General features: G+C 31.1%; 1 protein-coding gene and 1 long non-coding RNA gene across 2 annotated transcripts; one reads left to right on the top strand and one right to left on the bottom strand.

Annotated features, from left to right (window-relative positions):
• Window positions 1–2,021: 2,021 nt before the first annotated feature.
• Window positions 2,022–2,929, bottom strand: LOC125370887. Its single transcript, XR_007217083.1, has 2 exons — window positions 2,645–2,929; window positions 2,022–2,526 (listed from the first exon to the last, which is right to left on the bottom strand). It is a non-coding gene; the product is annotated as an uncharacterized LOC125370887 (long non-coding RNA).
• Window positions 2,930–17,467: 14,538 nt separating this feature from the next.
• Window positions 17,468–18,681, top strand: LOC8279466 (cytosolic sulfotransferase 15). Its single transcript, XM_002538074.4, has one exon. It carries the CDS (start codon window positions 17,483–17,485, stop codon window positions 18,476–18,478), a length of 996 nt encoding a protein of 331 aa, XP_002538120.2. The 5' UTR covers window positions 17,468–17,482; the 3' UTR covers window positions 18,479–18,681.
• The last annotated feature ends 353 nt before the right edge of the window (window positions 18,682–19,034 follow it).

Genomic DNA, 19,034 nt, shown 5'->3' with positions numbered 1-19,034 from the left:
CGTGAATGCAATGTGCAACCTACTGCGTAAAATATATCTGAAATATAATATCAGATGTGGTTCCTGATGTTACTAATATGATTCGATTCTTTGAAAGTTATCTAAAGATTAAAAACGTTCAAAAGAGTCCGACAGTATCTCATCAATTGATTCTTATTTTTCTTATTTCAGAAAAACATGCCCCGCATGTTTTCCATTCTTGTTCTCCCCCATCGCATCATCTCTGTCTCTAATCCTCCATTCCAATGCTGATGGAAACTTAAAGCTAAAACTTACAACTTGAATTCTGATGTTTTCTCTGCTTCCTTAGGAAAGTTTTCTTTCTTACTACTTGGTTCTTTAGTTTTTCCAATGTCCAATTGTAACCTTCTTACTTCCATTAAAAATTGAAAAGGGTAATTACTATTTGCCCCCTTTGTTTTTTCATATTATACTAGTTATCTTTTAACATTTGAAAAATATAATTTCCTTTTATTCTTTTATTTTATAATTTTTTACTAAAAATTCATTTTGTCAAAATTTTCGTTAGGAAATCATTAATTAGGTTTGGTTTTATGCTATTTCCCTCCTGATTCTTTTTGTAATATATATATTGTTCCCTATATTTTATTTATTGAGCATAATTTTTTTTGCATTTTAAAAGTTAATAAAATTAAAAAATTAAATTGGTAAAAAAATTTAATTTGATTCTCAGACTTATCAAAGTTACAATTCTATTCTAATAAAATTAATAATAAAAATAATATATATTTTATTTTAACAATTTAAAGTTAAATTATATGAAATTTTAATATTTTAATTAATATAAATACTTTTAAGATATTTAAATTTTATTTAATTATGTTAAAAATAGAGTAATTAAAGAACAGTAGTTAACTATTTTTATACAAACGGTAAAATTGATTTTTGCATAAAAATTGAACAAGGAATTTTTAGTATTATAAATAAACTATAAGGGGTAATTTGTATATTACACCAAAGATCAAAGGACAAATAGCATAAACCAAATCTAGTTAATGGTTGTTTAATGAAAATTTTGATAGAATAAATTTTTAGTATAAAATTACAAAATAAAAGGATGAAAAAATATATTTCTTAAATGTTATAGGGTAATTAGTATAATATGAAAAATTATAGGGAGAAAATAGTAGTTACTCAAAATTGAAAACTATACACACAAATATGGCAAATTATGTCATGGACCCGAGTACATTGTACATTGTGTATCCGATAACCAAACCGATGCTATTTTATTTAAATGATGTGGCCGATTTTAAATGGCACGTGTGAGATGGTATTTTTTCTATAATAACGCCCTACTTTGTTTTTGCTGATTTATATGTTTTTTCGTTGTTTGGTTCTATTTTGTCTTCATCATTCTCTATTATCGATAATTCAAATCTTCATTCTCTGGTTCATAATTCTATTATTTTTCGTTTTTTTGTTTCTTTCGTCTTTTCTTTTCATTGATAGATTTGAAAATTCTCATTTTTTTTATTGAAGAATTGTTGTTAGAGATAGAAGATTAAATAAATAAAAATCTAAAAATTTTAAATCAAAAAAATATTAGTGCATCTAAATGTTCAACTATAAATATGGATTCATCTTTAAATACAGGTAATAATATATTTGTTGGTTGTTTAAATTGAAAAATATAAATACAAATTGTTAAAAGAATATTATAATTATTGTCTAGAAACTACATATTCATAATGCTCATAATTCAGTTCCATTATCGAAAAGGAACATATTCATTATGTTTAGAAACCAGTGAACCAATAGTTATTGTTAAATGAATCTACATCTTATTTTTAAACACCATAAAATATTACTAATCATGTTAGAGATAAAATGATGAACCTGTAAAATGATTTTAATGAATATATAAGAGTTAAATAATAAACCTACAGAATTAATACAATATTTTCATAAACCTTCTCATCTAAAATTGCATTTATGTAATACTTATTGATATTTCTTTAAATATAAAAGAAAAAAATTAGATTTATGTAAGATACTTATAAAAAAAAAATTTCACTTTGCTTATTTACGGGATTGCCTCTAACTTCAACAACTGGTGTTTTAAGTTCAAGAAAAACTTATTGAGCCTGTTCAGCTACAGCAACATCAACTTCTGTAGCTATATCAGTTTCTTTCTCTTGTTAACCATTTTCATTTTTTTCTTCAGGAGTGAAGCCCAAAGAGAATGAATAAGCATTATTACCTTTTGCTACAAAGTGTTTCTGTATCTTACTGATTGCTTTTTCAAGTTCCGCAACTGTATCAAGGAAACTTGGATCATTGAAAAAGTCATCATCATTTTCATCATGTTTTTCAATATCAGTATTAGTTCTTCCTCTCCCTGTGAGCTTGAAATGTTGTTGAACATTTTAGATACGAAAGTGATATTTTCTTCAATATTCCCCTCCTTTTATGCACTCTTCATATCTCTGCCATTACTTCTCCAAATTCAACCACCGCTTCAACCATTTTCTTTAGAACAATAGGTACTTTTTCCACATACTTCTATAGACATAAAACCTTATTCATTTATAGTAATGAATATAGATACATAATTTAATGAACATGTAGTGTAGATTATATGAACCTAAGTACTATGAAAAATTATACAAAATAAATTTACCTTCTTGATATTTGTAGATTTAGGAATTTTAGCTCTTTGGTTTACATCATCTTCACTTTCTTCTGCTTGCTTTTCATCATCTTTGACATTCTTGATTATGTTTACAACTTTTTCTTTTCCAAATACACCTGTTTGGAGTTCTTCTTTGACTCTCTTCTTAACACTTTGAGCAGTCTAGGAAGAGAGTGTTGGAAACTTTCTACTGTGATCATCTCTTACTTTGAAAGCAACTCTGTCTAGGTAAGAAAGCTTTGAAAACAAATTAGTAATTAACTTAATGAACATATATATATATATATATAGTAATTGTACACATATGTATTACCTAATGAACCAATATGTATAAATTAATGAACCTATATGTATAATGAACCTATATGTATAAACTAATAAACATGCATTTATTAACTAATGAAATCACAAACAGATGTAAAGTACAATTACTAAAAAGAATGTGAGAGGTCCAGTAAAAAAATCATCAGTTTCGTTTTCAAGTCTTGAACAGATTGTACCAGGCTTTTATTATGTAATGACACTAATTGAACTCCTTAATTTCATTGACATTGATTAGAGAAAATAGAATCTTGTAGTTGCATTTTCTACCTTGGTGGCCCTTCAGCATAGTAGAGACAACAAAAAACAGCAAAATCTCTCTTCAATTCATCACTGTGATCTCCTCTATTCACTATTTCATCAATCATACTTCTTGTTATAAGACTACCAGAATTTACAACCCATCTTTTCCTCCATTCTTTTAGTAACTAATTATTTTCATTGCTACTATTATCCCCTTTAGCTTTTATAATAACTTTAAGACCATGAGGAATATCCAATATAGAAACTACACCCAGCTTAAATTCTTCTTTCTATGAAACTAAAGTACTTATATAAAAATTGAAATTCTCAACAATGTATCTACTTAACTGTTCTTGACATTCACATAGCATTAATTTCAAAAGGCTGTCAAAGCCAATGTCTTCAATTGCTTGACGTTGCTTCGGTGACAGTCTCTTGATCATGTTGAACAAACCAGATGTGTGCTGTCATTATCAGATTCCTCAATTCCAGTCCTCTTATCTGCCCTTTTGGATTCTTTTTGCGGAATTTTTTTTTCTGAGATGTTTTTACTATCCATATTTATCCTGCAAAATAATAATTATTAGCAATAAGAACTAATAAATTCGATAAATGAATTTTATTAATAATGAACCTTATATGATTAACAAATGAATTTGTAGTCTTAACTAATGAATATGCTATATATGCATAAAAGCAAATATGTATTTATAGGTTATAATAAACAGGTTCATCTTCAAACTGAAGGTTCATCAAATTACTGTTTGAGGTTCACTAATATTTTAACATGTGGAAACAACATATTCATTATTCATAGGTTATAATAAACAAGTTCATTATCTTCAAACTGCAGGTTCATCAAATTATCATTTAGGGTTCATTATTCATAGGTTATAATAAACAAGTTCATTATCTTAAACTTGCATGTTCATCAAATTATCACTTGAGGTTCATCAAATGTTTTAACATATTGAAACAACATATTCATTACTAATAGGTTATAACAAACATGTTCATTATCTTTAAATTGCAGGTTCATTAAATTATCACTTGAGATTTATCAAATATTTTGTACATGTCGAAATAATAGGTTCATCAAAGTTCATTACTAGAGCTTTTGGAAGTTTTATTTAAACAATGTGGAAGAAAAAGAAGAAGAAGAAGAAGAAGAGTCTATTAGTTTTTCAAGAGATTATGGAAGAAAGCTGACCTTTCGACAGTAGTGTAGTGTCGTTCTTTTATTTTAAATGAATTTTTACTGTAATAAGAAATCATGGTCTGAACTTTCAATTTTTTTTTATTTTAATTAGCCATTTAAGTCAAAAATTGAGGCTGCGTTTTTTTTTTTAAATAGTAGTCCGCACGTGTTATCTGTTCGAGGTCGACGATGCTAGATAGACCTCACCCCAAAATATAACAATTGCACGAATATGTCTTTTACATGAGAACACAATAGTTTGAAAGGAACCCTGATTTTTCTGACTTTGAGAAAAGAGAAACATAGATAGCCAGGGTCGACACGCTCTCCTTCATCCTTGCAAGTACAAGGAAGAATGGACAAAGAAAACAAGAAATTTCACAGAAGGCCCTATTTTTTCTCTGAAAATCTTAATCTTTACCTTTTTTAGTTTTGTCAGAGAAAGTACTAATAATACTAAAAAAATATTAATTTAATTTATATTATTATATAATAAAAATAAAAATATAAAAATAAATTAAATGGTTTTAATAGGCCCAACAAGCTTCCATCCATTCAAAAGGATGATGGAGCAAAAAAGGAAAGCTAAATCTCTTACTATTGATAAAACAAAATGTGTAATATATGAAAAAATAAAAACAAGGGGCTAACATGATTAACATCTGATCTTTGGACTCAAACTCCAAAAAGTATATAAAATCCCTGGTCCTACAGATTACCCATTAAGGGTAATATACTAATTAAAAATCCTTATTTGTTGCTGACTATGTATTTAAGAAAGCACAAAGAAGCAAAGTGGACGACGGCAAAGGCCAAAAAACATAATTAAGAAAAAAAACAGAAACATGATATTGACTCATCAACAATACTTGTCGACATCATATGATGTAACATATGAGAATTGCAGTTTGAGACGGAATTTAGACAGAAAACACTAGTCACTACCACTGATCACGTGAAGTACACGTGGAATGCCACAACTAACTACCCATCAAATTGTAACACCTCACCTGACATATCAGTTATATCGCAGTTTTCACACGGACCCTTATTTTCATGTCCTCGTTGCGGGGTCCCGTTTTTTGATACTTTTTATGATGTTTTTCTTCCCTTTCTTTCTTTCTTTCTTTCTAATAGATAGGTATATTGTCGGTGTCCTTGTCTCTATTCCTTCTATTATTACTTCCTCTATTTTGATTTTTTCAAATAAATGAATTTTAATTTTTTGTGATTTTTAGATATTTTTTACATAATATTAATATTTTATTTTAAATTTATGTTAGAATAGATGTAATAATTTTTTAATATTTATAAAAATAATTTAGTTTAATTTAATTAATTTTTATAATTAAGACTATTAAATATTATTTAATCTAAATGGACTATTAAAAAGCGATGGTCATTATAAAATAGAAAATATAATTATATTTTCTATTTTATATTTTTAGATTATTTTATTAAAGTATTTCAAAATTTTAAAATAAATATATTTTTATTTTTAAAAATATTTTTTAGTAATAATTTTTATGATTTTATAATAAGAAGATGACATTGTAAATTAGTTGTAATGATTATTAAAAGAAAATAATTACGAATCAATAAAAATTTAATAAAATCAACATGAAAACGCGTAAAACCTTTAAAAGCTATATTATTAAATTTAAGATAAAAATTTTAGAATAAAGTTCATAAAAGTATGTTGTGGTTTGACGCTTTTATATCTAAAGAATAAATATATCTTTTGTATTAAATGAGTGGCTTGTATTTTATTTTTTAAGTATTTTATAGGTATATTTAATATTTTTTTTATTTTTTAGATTGTAAATATTAATAAAAATAAAAATTTCTAATAACAAAGTATTTTTAAATAATTTAACATCCGATTATATAATTTATAATAATAATAAATTATTAAAATATATATATCTTTTAATTTTAATTAAATTTAAAAATAATTTTTAAATAAAATTTTAATATATTTATAAATTCTATAATGCATTTTTAGATGTTACATGCTTATAAAATTATACTTTAGCAATGGTTTATGTTAAATACATATAAAATTATATAAAAATAATAAATATAAAATATATACTTAAAAAAATTAAAAAAATAAAGCATCTAATATTCATTTAATATAAAAATATATCTACTTCTCAAGTGAAAAAGCATCAAATCACATGATAATTTTTTAAATTTTATTTAGATTTTTTACTAACTTTCAAATTTTTATTTTTAGCAATCACATTTGACTTACCACATAATTTCTAAGTGTGATTTTGTTGCATATTATATTTTGTCAATGATTATTCTTGAATGGTTGAAGTTCATCTCATGTTATGGGTGAAAAATATAAAGTCAAAATAAAGTGATGAAAAGAAAAATAACCACAAAATTTACCAATTAGAGAAAAAGAAAAACCCATGAATGGAACACCAAGTAAATAATGGAGGAGTTGCATTAGACAGAAGTGAGAACTTTAACCTATCTTCAAAAACCAATTCATGTGTTTATCATTCTTGCATAAAAGGGATAGACCTTTCTTTGTACATTAGAGGTAAAATCCATTATTAACCCTCTTGAAAACTTTGTAGTTTTATTCTATTAGAGTTTTGAACTTTTATTTTATTTTGTTTTATTAGTTTTATTTTTATTTTTATTTTAAAACCTTTTACATATATTATATGAGATTTTAATTTTATTTCATTCCAAGGACCACTCTTATTTGGTGTCACAATTTGAGGGCATTCCTTGGGTATGGAAACACAGATAACAAAGACTACTGGGAGCATTTCCTTCCCTGCAATTAATAATCTTTTTGGTAATTTTGGGACCGCAACCTTTACACTCTGTGAGGCACACCCAATCCATACATGGCCTTATAACATTATTGGGGTCTAATTTTGCTGCAAAACTGGTCCTTGAAAACCACTCATTTGAAGGTTGGAAAAACTCTGAACATGAGAAGCTCATGCACTTACATCAATCAATTTCGAGAACTCTGCCTTTCCAGTGTTTCCCCTTTCAGTATTTCTGTCAATTGGGACAACATCACAAAGGATTACATGAATGAATTTCTACTCAGTTTTCATTTTGATTGTAATTTTTTTATTTGTTTAATTACAATAACGTTATTCTTATTTGAGCAGTATAATACTCTCCGTTTCATATTAATTGTCGTTTTTTGATAATTTATTTAAACTAAGAAAATATTTAATAGTCTTAATTATAAATAAACTACTTAAATCAAACTAAATTACCCTTCTATTATATTGAATAAATAAAAATAATAGATAATTAAATTTTTTAATTCTTAAAAAAAAACACTTGATATGAAAGAAAAGGAATAGTTATCACTGTCATTATCAATATGTAAAGGTTCAGGAGGATCTCACATCAGAATAATACATGTTTGTTTAGTTTGAGCAAAGTTCTTGATACCCAACTCACTCCAAGTGCCAAGTTAATCATGTAAAACATTGATTTCATTGTACAAGGACCAAAATAGAATCTCTACTGAAATATCTTGAATGTACTATGGTGGTATGGTATGATTGTGTAATTTCATGCTTGAGTGTTTTCATTTGATTTAATTCTTTAATTTATTTTTAGTTTTAAACCTTCTATTTTATTTAAAGATTCTCTCCAATTTTGAATAAAGTATGAATCGAAATAGAAATAAATTTTTAGAATTTGTTGTATTAGAAGCAATGTTATATGAAATATTTAATTAATTATGAATAGAATCAATATTTGAGATATATACATTTCGCTTAGCATATTGATTCAAGCCATAATAGTTAAATTGATCCAGTAATATGATGTCCAATATGGTGAATTTTAAGAATATATTTCTTTTCCAGCTAAAATGTAGTGTAAAGTTAGCTAGAAACACAATCTGAAATTAAAAATAGAAAGTTTGATATTAAAAAGAAAAAATTAAAAAATTGATACTAAATGTAACTATAGTGTAAAATTTTAGTACCAGAACGGATAATTACCTCTGATTTTGCTATTCTTTTCATATCTTTCTTTTGGGGAAAAGGTAGTATACTTTTGTATTAAATTTATTTGTAATATCTATTTGAAAATAAATTATTCATCTACTTAAATTATAATAATAATAATATATTTTTATTTTTATTTTTTTATCCATTGGAGACCCAATAGTTCGTATGCTACACAACAGGAAATAGACATCCCCTTCCAGACGCCATAAAGACAAAATATCATCTAATGCGAAACATCTTTCAAGAGCAATTGCTCTTGCCACTTAAGCTAAGTTTCAAATGTAATAATATATTTTTATTATCAAAAGTAAATTATCTAATAAAATATTTACCTAGACATACTCACCAACCAATTTAGTTAATATTAAAATTTTAAAACTTAGGGTTAGAAGACAAATGTTATTACAGTATATGATGTAGAAAAAGTAATAATAATAATAATAATAATAATAATTGAATGCATCTACTAAATAATTATTTCACCAAAAAACTTAAATTATGAGACTGAGGCTTCAGGAATTTATTTTAATATTTTTAACACCATCTGGATCATTGATCCACCCTAAGACTTATATTAATTTTAAGGTCACCCACCATATATAGACCTCATAGTAAATTTCACAAAATTAAGCCCAAATCAGCATATGATTGATTGTTATTTTTCTAAAAAAAGAACATATGCTTGTTATTCATCTTTATTTCACTTTTTCCCTGAAAAACCAAGAAAAAGGAAAAGCTCTTTTGTTTCACTTCTACATGTACCCTATGGACACTACTTATGTTTAATTTACACCATTAAATTAAATGGTTGTAATATATATATATATATATATATATATATATATATATATATATATTCCACATTAATTGATGCATATACCATGAATTCAAACAGATTGGATAAATATCCAATATTAATCAAGAATGTTTTGAGATTTTACATACCGAAATAAAGAGATTGCAGGAGATACCAAACCGTAAAAGAAATTTGTAACATCCCAAATTTTTATATATTTAATAATAAGTTTTTATTTAAGTTAATTTAATCTTTATTTTTATTGGGTTTAATTTGAAATGATTTAATGAAAATTTTAATATTAATCAAATAAATGAGTTATTTTCTATACCCAATTAGTTTGAAATTTTAAGAAATTATTCAAGTAAATTATTTGAGAAATGATTATATTTTGGTTATTCAAATTTTCCCCAAATGCATATTTATATAAGTAAAATTATATATTGGAAAATTATGGTAGAAATTGTAAGGAATGTTTTTTTTTATGAAAGAATTTTGGAAAAATTGGTATTTTAATTGATTAATGGTATTAAATTTTAAGTTGGAAATTTACTATTTAAATTAATTTTGTGTTAGGACTAAATTGGAAATTTATTATGGAATAAGGATTGAGAGTATAATTTTATTTTTATGGGGTTTTAATGGAAATTTGTGAGTTTGGTATTTTTATAAATAAATATGTCGGTTAGGGATATTTTTATAATTATGTATTTTCAATAATTTAGATTTGGCCCAAATTAATTATTGAGAGGCTTAATTAAAAGGATAAAGGAAAGTTTAGGGGTTAAATTGGAATTCTGCTGGATGAAATTGTAAGTTATTAAGAAAGTTGAGGGACCAAATTATAATAAGAAAACGTTCGGGGGCCTAATGTCGATATTGAAAGGAATGGGATCGGGGAGAGAGAAAGTAGATCGGGAGAGAGAGAGAGAGAGGGTGATGGCCGAAGAAGAAGAAGAGGAAGGCGGCGGCTTTGAAAGTGCACGGGCTGGCCGTCGGAGCAGTAGGCGGCGGGCGCGAGCGTGCGGCGGAGAACGGCAGCGTTTGACAACAGGAATCGCGCGTAGGAGCAGCGGCTTTCGGAGGCCATTCTGGCCGTTTCCGGTGGTGTTGGCGGCCGAGTCGAGTGGCGATCGGCTCCTCTCGGCAAGGGCTCTCTTCTAGCAGCAGTGGCGACGCCTGGGGTGGCCGGAGTTGCAAGATCCGGCAAAGTGAAATTTAGAGTGGCATCCGGCGTTTTTCAGCTTTTCCGGCGAGCTCCGACGGAGGATGGATGATCGGAGGACGTATCCCGACTCTCCTCAGCTCAAGCTTCGCGATGGCACCGGTTTCGTGGCGATCGGGCTCCGTTTGTAAATCGACGGCCGAGATTGTCCGTAAATTTCTTCGGATGATCGGGTGTCAGATTGGAAAATCGGAAGCAGGGATCGTCGTCAGCGCGTCGTTTCGAGTCTGATGGTGAGCTCGGATCGTTGATCGGACTCCGGCGGCCGGAGGCGAGTCGACCGAGCGTCTCGATAATTTTCTCTGGCCGTTGATCTTGGAAATCCTTTGATTTTAAATTTGTGCTTATTATTTTATGTTGAGTATTTGATATTTGTGAGTCAAAAATAATCGTCTGTCAGTTTGCATGCCTCGTATTTTGTGTTGTGTGGCGGAGCCGGGAAATAGTGAAGTTTAGGGACCCGACTCCGGTTGTTTGAATTGCTGGATATTTGAAGTGTTTTTTTGGCAGGTCCTGGGCCCGTTTTTACGGGGGGTAATGTCCATGTTGTAGGGGAGGTTTTGCCGGATTTTCGGTAGAATTCTCCCGAGTCGAGATTCTTAGCCACCGCATGAGTCTAGAACTAGGATTAATGATCGATTGTTTCAGCGTTTTGATAAATTATTTTCCGTGACTAGATTGTCCGTTTGTTCGGCTCGCTCCAACCGAGGCACCGGAGCAGAGCTAGGAGGTCGCCCTAAACCAGTGAGTTAAAGTCATTTAATCATTGCATTATTGCTAAGTCCGATTTTAATATGCTATTTTAGAATTTGTGCTTAATATGATTATTAGTATCGCAAAATAAATAATTTTATTTGATTATTAATTATTGAAAATAATATAAATATTATTATTAGTAACGTTATAATAATACATATATTATTATTCTGTCGACACGAATTGCACGTTGCCTTATCCTAAATTTTTAATCTTTATTTCGATATGTGTTGAATGATTTCATTAGACAATGATATTTAATACATGTGATGATTGCGATTTGGGAACTGTGGCTTGTAGAACATGCCGCCTGATGGGTTACATCAGGACCGCGTGCGCACCGGTAATGATCATGGACATGTAATAAGATTATTATGGGTTTGCCCTGGTCGAGCATGGCTCTCTGGGCTGATTTGAGTAAATTGCCGGAGGTAAGGTCCCTGGTCGAGCATTGCTCTCTGGGCGCCGACATACTTGGATATTTTAAGTGACCAGACTGGAGGTAAGGTCCCTGGTCGAGCATTGCTCTCTGGGCGCTAGTCTTATTGGATTAAAAAAAGCCAAAATGGCTACTAGATTTTGGGGTTTAGGGTTCTACTGAACCACTCGTCCCGTAAAAGTAAAAATATATTTTTATTTATTCATTTATTTATTTATTATGGTATGATTATAATATGGATTGTATTTACGTGCATGGTTGATATATTGATTCGAATGATTAATATTTTATGTGAAGAAAGTAATAGGGTATGATTATAGTATGATTGGTATTTATGTGCATGGTTTGATATACTGATTTGAATAATCTATGTTTTCTGAGAAGAATGCAATAGTCCCCAGATTATTTGATTTTAACTCACTCTCGAGACTGACAGTCTCCATTTACTTTTTTTCAGATTCGTGACTGTTAGTCCTCCCGTGACTCTTACTCAGTAACCCGACTTCTTCATCATCGGGTAGTGTTTGATTTGGTATATCAAATTGTAAAAATCTTAGATTCTCCGTAGTTGCAAGAGTAGAGGTATCAGTTGTAAATTTTATGAGTTTCGGATCTCGCCTAATTTTTCTGGCAGACCGAAGTAATTATGTAAAATGTAACTGTTAAGATAATTTATGGCTTTAATAATATTAATTTGAGATGAGATTTGATTAAGTCAGTGAGTGTCAGGCTTACTACGGGTTTCGGTGGCCTTACGCCTACCCATTCCTTAGTGCCGGTCACGGGTCCACGGGTGGGGTCGTGACAAAGTTGGTATCAGAGCTTAGGTTTTGATTTCCTTCGACCTAAGTTAAGATTTTTCTTGGTACTGCGGAGTTAGGATTAAGTCTGTCTTGTTGTTTTCATTGACTCGTCTCGGCCTTCAACGTTAGAGAGTCGATCTTTCCTTTCTCGTAAGCTTGTCTTTGGTGTTGTGCTGAGAATGAGCTTTGTAGCGATGGGAAGATCCGGCCGCGATAGACTCGTGATGTTTCTTCAAGTGATTAGTGCAATCGCCTTTAGAAGCTTTGATTGTTGTTTCGATGGTGGGCACCGCAGTTTTAGTGTAGAGCGTGGTTGCGGTCGTGTCATGGACTCTCATCGCATCGCACGCCTTACTGAGTAGCGCCAAAGTTAGTACCTGGGATGTCGAGCGGATGTCAGCTTTTATGGTTGAGTTTTGTGGTTGTAAGAAGCTTAAGAAAGGTGGTAGGAGTATTTTCGGATGCTCGGAATCCAGAGAAACTTAAGCGAACATTATTTATTTTTCTAAGTAGGACAAGTGTTTTTGAAATACAATATTGCGCCCAATCCCGTAAGAGTGCATTATGGCATTTCACTATTAGGCATGCACAAATTCATTTTAGGGCATGCATCATACATCGTGCATTGCAACCCTTGGTGATAGGGGCATCATCACCCTGGTCCGCGATATTGTAGAATTTTATATAAAGAAAAAAATGGCTAGAGATTTTACGATTTTGTAAAAGTGTTTTTCAAGATAATAATAATTTGGCTATAAAGTAAGTAAATATGTAATCTTTCAAGTAAATGGTGTTAGCTTAGGATTCTCCGGATGACGAGAGTAAGTCGGCAACGTAGGCCCCACGTTGGATTATAAAGGAGGCTTCCGGATTTTAAAGAGGAATCTTGTGTCAGGATGGCATGGTTTGTATCGATTATGGAAACTAGATGGATGGTATGTCGTGGATGATGTGATGTGGATGTTAAGAATTTTTTGCGCGTGTAAGGACATGTCATTAGGAAGGAAATTTGGTGAGTGGATTTATGGCAGGATCAGAGTTGGCCTTTCTTGTTATGGAGACCCTTGGTTTTGTCGGCAGGTTGGTGAGGTGGCATGTAAGTTGGACTTGCCGCCAAGTATTAGTAATGTTCTCTGAAGTCAAATCCAGTTGTTCGTAGGTCTGAGTTGAGGAAGTATATTTTCGATCCTTTGCTCGTGTTGGATCCTCAATGTGTAGATGTAAGTAAAGATTTGGTTTCCGACGAGCCGTAAATCAGGATCGCCAGTTTTGCTAAAGGGTTTTGTCGATGAGTCTTGTGGTTTAGTTTATTTCTACCGAGGAAAAAAAAAATTCTCGAGAAGCCGAGTGGAGATGAGAGGTTCCTAATTAGTTTCAGTCTTAGAGTGTAGCCCCTTTTCTTTTAAATTCGAGGTCGAATTTTTTTTTTAAGGGGGAGAGAATGTAACACCCGGAATTTTTATATATTTAATAATGAGTTTTTATTTAAGTTAATTTTAGCTTCATTTTTATTGGGTTTAATTTGAAATGTTAATGAAAATTTTAATATTAATCAAATAAATGAGTTATTTTCTATACCCAATTAGTTTGAAATTTTAAAAAATTATTCAAGTAAATTATTTGAGAAATGATTATATTTTGGTTATTCAAATTTTCCCCAAATGCATATTTATATAAGTAAAATTATATATTGGAAAATTATGGTAGAAATTGTAAGGAATGTTTTTTTTATGAAAGAATTTTGGGAAAATTGGTATTTTAATTGATTAATGGTATTAAATTTTAAGTTGGAAATTTACTATTTAAATTAATTTTGTGTTAGGACTAAATTGGAAATTTATTATGGAATAAGGGTTGAGAGTATAATTTTATTTTTATAGGGTTTTAATAGAAATTTGTGAGTTTGGTATTTTTGTAAATAAATATGTCGGTTAGGGGTATTTTTATAATTATGTATTTTCAATAATTTAGATTTGGCCCAAATTAATTATTTAGAGGCTTAATTAAAAGGATAAAGGAAAGTTTAGGGGTTAAATTGGAATCCTGCTGGATGAAATTGTAAGTAATTAAGAAAGTTGAGGGACCAAATTGTAATAAGGGAAAGTTCGGGGGCCTAATGTCGATATTGAAAGGAATGGGATCGGGGAGAGAGAAAGTAGATCGGGAGAGAGAGAGAGAGGGTGATGGCCGAAGAAGAAGAAGAGGAAGGCGGTGGCTTTGGGAGCAGCTTGACAATAGGAAGCTTCCCTGTTGGCCGAGTCGGGCGATCGGCTCTCGCTCTCTTCGCGAAGTGGCGCCTGGGTGGCCAGAGTTGCAAGATCCGGCAAAGTGAAATTTAGAGTGGCATCCGAAGCGTTTTTCCGCGAGCTCCAGCGGAGGATGGATGATCGGAGGATGTATCCCGACTCTCCTCACCTCAAGCTTCGCAATGGCACCAGTTTCGTGGCGATCGAGCTCCGTTTGCAAATGACGGCCGAGATTGTTCGTAAATTTCTCCGGATGATCGGGTGTCAGATTAGAAAATCGGAAGTGGGGATCGTCGTCAGCTCGTCGTTTCGAGTCCGATGGTGAGCTCGGATCGTTGATCGGACTCCGGCGGCCGGAGGCGAGTCGACCGAGCGTCTCGATAATTTTCTCTGGCCGTTGATCTTGGAAATCCTTTGATTTTAAATTTGTGCTTATTATTTTATGTTGAGTATTTGATATTTGTGAGTCAAAATAGTGAGCCGGAAAATAGTGAAGTTTGGGGACCCGACTCCGGTTGTTTGAATTGCTGGATATTTGAAGTGTTTTTCTGGTAGGTCCTGGGCCCGTTTTTACGGGGGGTAATGTCCATGTTGTAGGGGAGGTTTTGCCGGATTTTCGGTAGAATTCTCCCGAGTCGAGATTCTTAGATAGTCAGTCCTAGGAGTCTAGAACTAGGATTAATGATCGATTGTTTCAGCGTTTTGATAAATTATTTTTCGTGACTAGATTGTCCGTTTGTTCGGCTCGCTCCAACCGAGGCACCTGAGCAGAGCTAGGAGGTCGCCCTAAACTAGTGAGTTAAAGTCATTTAATCATTGCACTATTGCTAAGTCCGATTTTAATATGCTATTTTAGAATTTGTGCTTAATATGATTATTAGTATCGTAAAATAAATAATTTTACTTGATTATTAATTATTGAAAATAATATAAATATTATTATTAGTAACGTTATAATAATACATATATTATTATTCTGTAGACACGAATTGCACGTTGCCTTATCCTAAATTTTTAATCTTTATTTCAATATGTGTTGAATGATTTCATTAGACAATGATATTTAATAAATGTGATGATTGCGATTTGGAAACTGTGGCTTGTAGAACATGCCGCCTGATGGGTTACATCAGGACCGCGTGCGCACCGGTAATGATCATGGACATGTAATAAGATTATTATGGGTTTGCCCTGGTCGAGCATGGCTCTCTGGGCTGATTTGAGTAAATTGCCGGAGGTAAGGTCCCTGGTCGAGCATTGCTCTCTGGGCGCCGAAATACTTGGATATTTTAAGTGACCAGACTGGAGGTAAGGTCCCTGGTCGAGCATTGCTCTCTGGGCGCCAGTCTTATTGGATTAAGAGAGCCAAAATGGCTACTAGATTTTGGGGTTTAGGGTTCTACTGAGCCACTCGTCTCGTAAAAGTAAAAATATATTTTTATTTATTCATTTATTTATTTATTATGGTATGATTATAATATGGATTGTATTTACGTGCATGGTTGATATATTGATTCGAATAATTAATATTTTATGTGAAGAAAGTAATAGGGTATGATTATAGTATGATTGGTATTTATGTGCATGGTTTGATATACTGATTTGAATAATCTATGTTTTCTGAGAAGAATGCAATAGTCCCCAGATTATTTGATTTTAACTCACTCTCGAGACTGACAGTCTCCATTTACTTTTTTTTCAGATTCGTGATTGTTAGTCCTCCCACGACTCTTACTCAGTAACCCGACTTCTTCATCATCGGGTAGTGTTTGATTTGGTATGTCAAATTGTAAAAATCTTAGATTCTCCGCAGTTGCAAGAGTAGAGGTTTCAGTTGTAAATTTTATGAGTTTCGGGTCTCGCCTAATTTTTCTGGCAGACCGAAGTAATTATGTAAAATGTAACTGTTAAGATAATTTATGGCTTTAATAATATTAATTTGATATGAGATTTGATTAAGTCAGTGAGTGTCAGGCTTACTACGGGTTTCGGTGGCCTTACGCCTACCCATTCCTTAGTGCCGGTCACGGGTCCACGGGTGGGGTCGTGACAAAATTTAAAAGAAAATTATATTATTAATAAAATCAAAGGGGCATAAAATATAAAATCTAAATAGTAAAAGGTATAAATATAAACTCCTAAGAAAAGCTGATTTTATGAGTTGTTATTTGAGTTTGATTCAGCCACTAATACCAAATAAATTTTATTCAATTGTTAGATGTACCAAATGAATTTTATTCAGTTGCTATGCTATATTTGATTATAATCTTTTCTTTTAACTATTGAGATGCTTAATTAATTGAATCTGTGGATTGTAAATTCCACAAACTTAGATCCAAAGGAATGGTTGGTGCATATAATGGAGTAGTTATTTAATAGAATAATGATTCTTAAAAAAATAAAATAAATCTCTGTATCTTTTAGTTTATAAAATTAAATTTAATTATTTTAAAATAAAATCATTAAATATAGTGATAGTGGTATATATTAATAATAAATAACTAAAGATGATATCGAGTACTGGATAAAAAGAAAAGACAGCTAATGTGCAGAATAGTCATTTTTCAGTGCCCTAAATAGAAAGTATTCTAAAATATTAGAGAACAGCTGTTCCATAGAATAATTTCTCACTTACTCTTTTCTTATTCCCATGCATGTGCCGAACGTGCTAAAAAGAAAAGAAGAATTTGTCTTAGGGAAAAAGGCATGACATGCAAGTATATATAAGGAGATGCATATACCCTAATTTTACATCCCATTTTATCATAATCATATCCTCACAAAATACGATGCCATCTTCAATAATGCCAAATGGACAAGAAGAAGAAAATGTAACCCATGAATGCAAAGAATTGCTCCTTTCTCTTCCTAGACATAGAGGTTGGAGAACTCCTTATATCTATCAATTTCAAGGGTTTTGGTGCCAGCCGAAAGAGATCCAATCCATTTTGTCTTTCCAGAAGCACTTCCAAGCAAGAAACAATGATGTTGTTATAGCCACAATACCAAAATCAGGCACCACATGGCTAAAAGCCTTAACCTTTTCCATCTTAAACCGCAAGAGTTTTCCATTATCCTCCAAAGCCCACCCTTTGCTCAACTCCAATCCTCATGACCTTGTTCCATTCTTTGAGTACAAGGTTTATGCAAATGGTCAAGTTCCTGATGTCTCAAAACTCCCTGACCCTAGACTATTTGCTACTCATCTTCCTTTTTCTTCCTTGCAGGAATCCATCAAAAAGAGTAGCTGCAAGATTGTTTACATCTGCCGAAACCCTTTTGACACTTTTATTTCCTCTTGGATTTACATTAATAAGCTGAGATCAGATACTAGACCTCCATTGTCACTGGATGACTGTTTCAACATGTACTGTAAAGGGATTGTTGGGTTTGGTCCATTTTGGGACCATATGTTAGGGTACTGGAATGAGAGCAAAGAGAGACCAGACAAAGTGCTGTTCTTGAAGTATGAAGACATGAAAGAAGACATTAGTTTTCACTTGAAGAAGCTAGCCGAGTTTCTTGGCTGCCCTTTTTCAATGGAAGAAGAGAAAGCAGGTGAAGTTGAAGAGGTAGCCAAGCTTTGTAGCTTAGAGAAGCTGAAAGATTTAGAGGTGAACAAATCTGGCAAGTCAATCCTGAACTTTGAGAACAGGCATTTGTTTAGGAAAGGTGAGGTTGGAGATTGGGTTAATCATTTGTCCCCTTCAATGGTGGAGAGACTGACCCAAGTCATGGAGGAAAAGTTAGGTGGCTCTGGTCTTCAGTTCAAGGTGTTTTCCTAGGATAATGAGCAATTCTCTATATATATAGAATTAACATATATATGATGCATAATTTATCCTGGATGTCACGATTGGAGTTCAGTCGAATATTCATCTAAAAGAAAAGACAAAATTATTTGTAAGAATCTTTTGAATTAATAAATGTTATATATGATGTTTGTATTCTTATTGGATTTAATTATGAAATATCTCAATTTAATCTTTATGATTTCCCCTTTTATCTTTTCCTGTCATTATATATATATATATATATATATATATACTAATAGTTAAGAATATTAATTACACAGAATTTTTTATCATTTTGATTATAAAATCGAATATATAAATAAAATTTAATAAAATTTTAATATTTAATATATTTATAATATTTTAAAAATATTAATAAATTAAATATTTTTTTAATCTTTGATATTTTAAAATTATATTAGTATAATAATAGAAAGTTATTTTAAAGATATTTATTAATTGATTTCAGTATTGTATAAACTAATAATATTAATATAGTTGATATTATTATTTTTAGGATTAGAATTATTATATAATTACAAATTAA

Source organism: Ricinus communis, chromosome 8, assembly GCF_019578655.1.
Source record: "Ricinus communis isolate WT05 ecotype wild-type chromosome 8, ASM1957865v1, whole genome shotgun sequence".
Lineage (NCBI taxonomy): Eukaryota > Viridiplantae > Streptophyta > Magnoliopsida > Malpighiales > Euphorbiaceae > Ricinus > Ricinus communis.
Note: the sequence above shows the minus strand (reverse complement) of the source record. Positions and strands in the feature narration are given on the sequence as shown.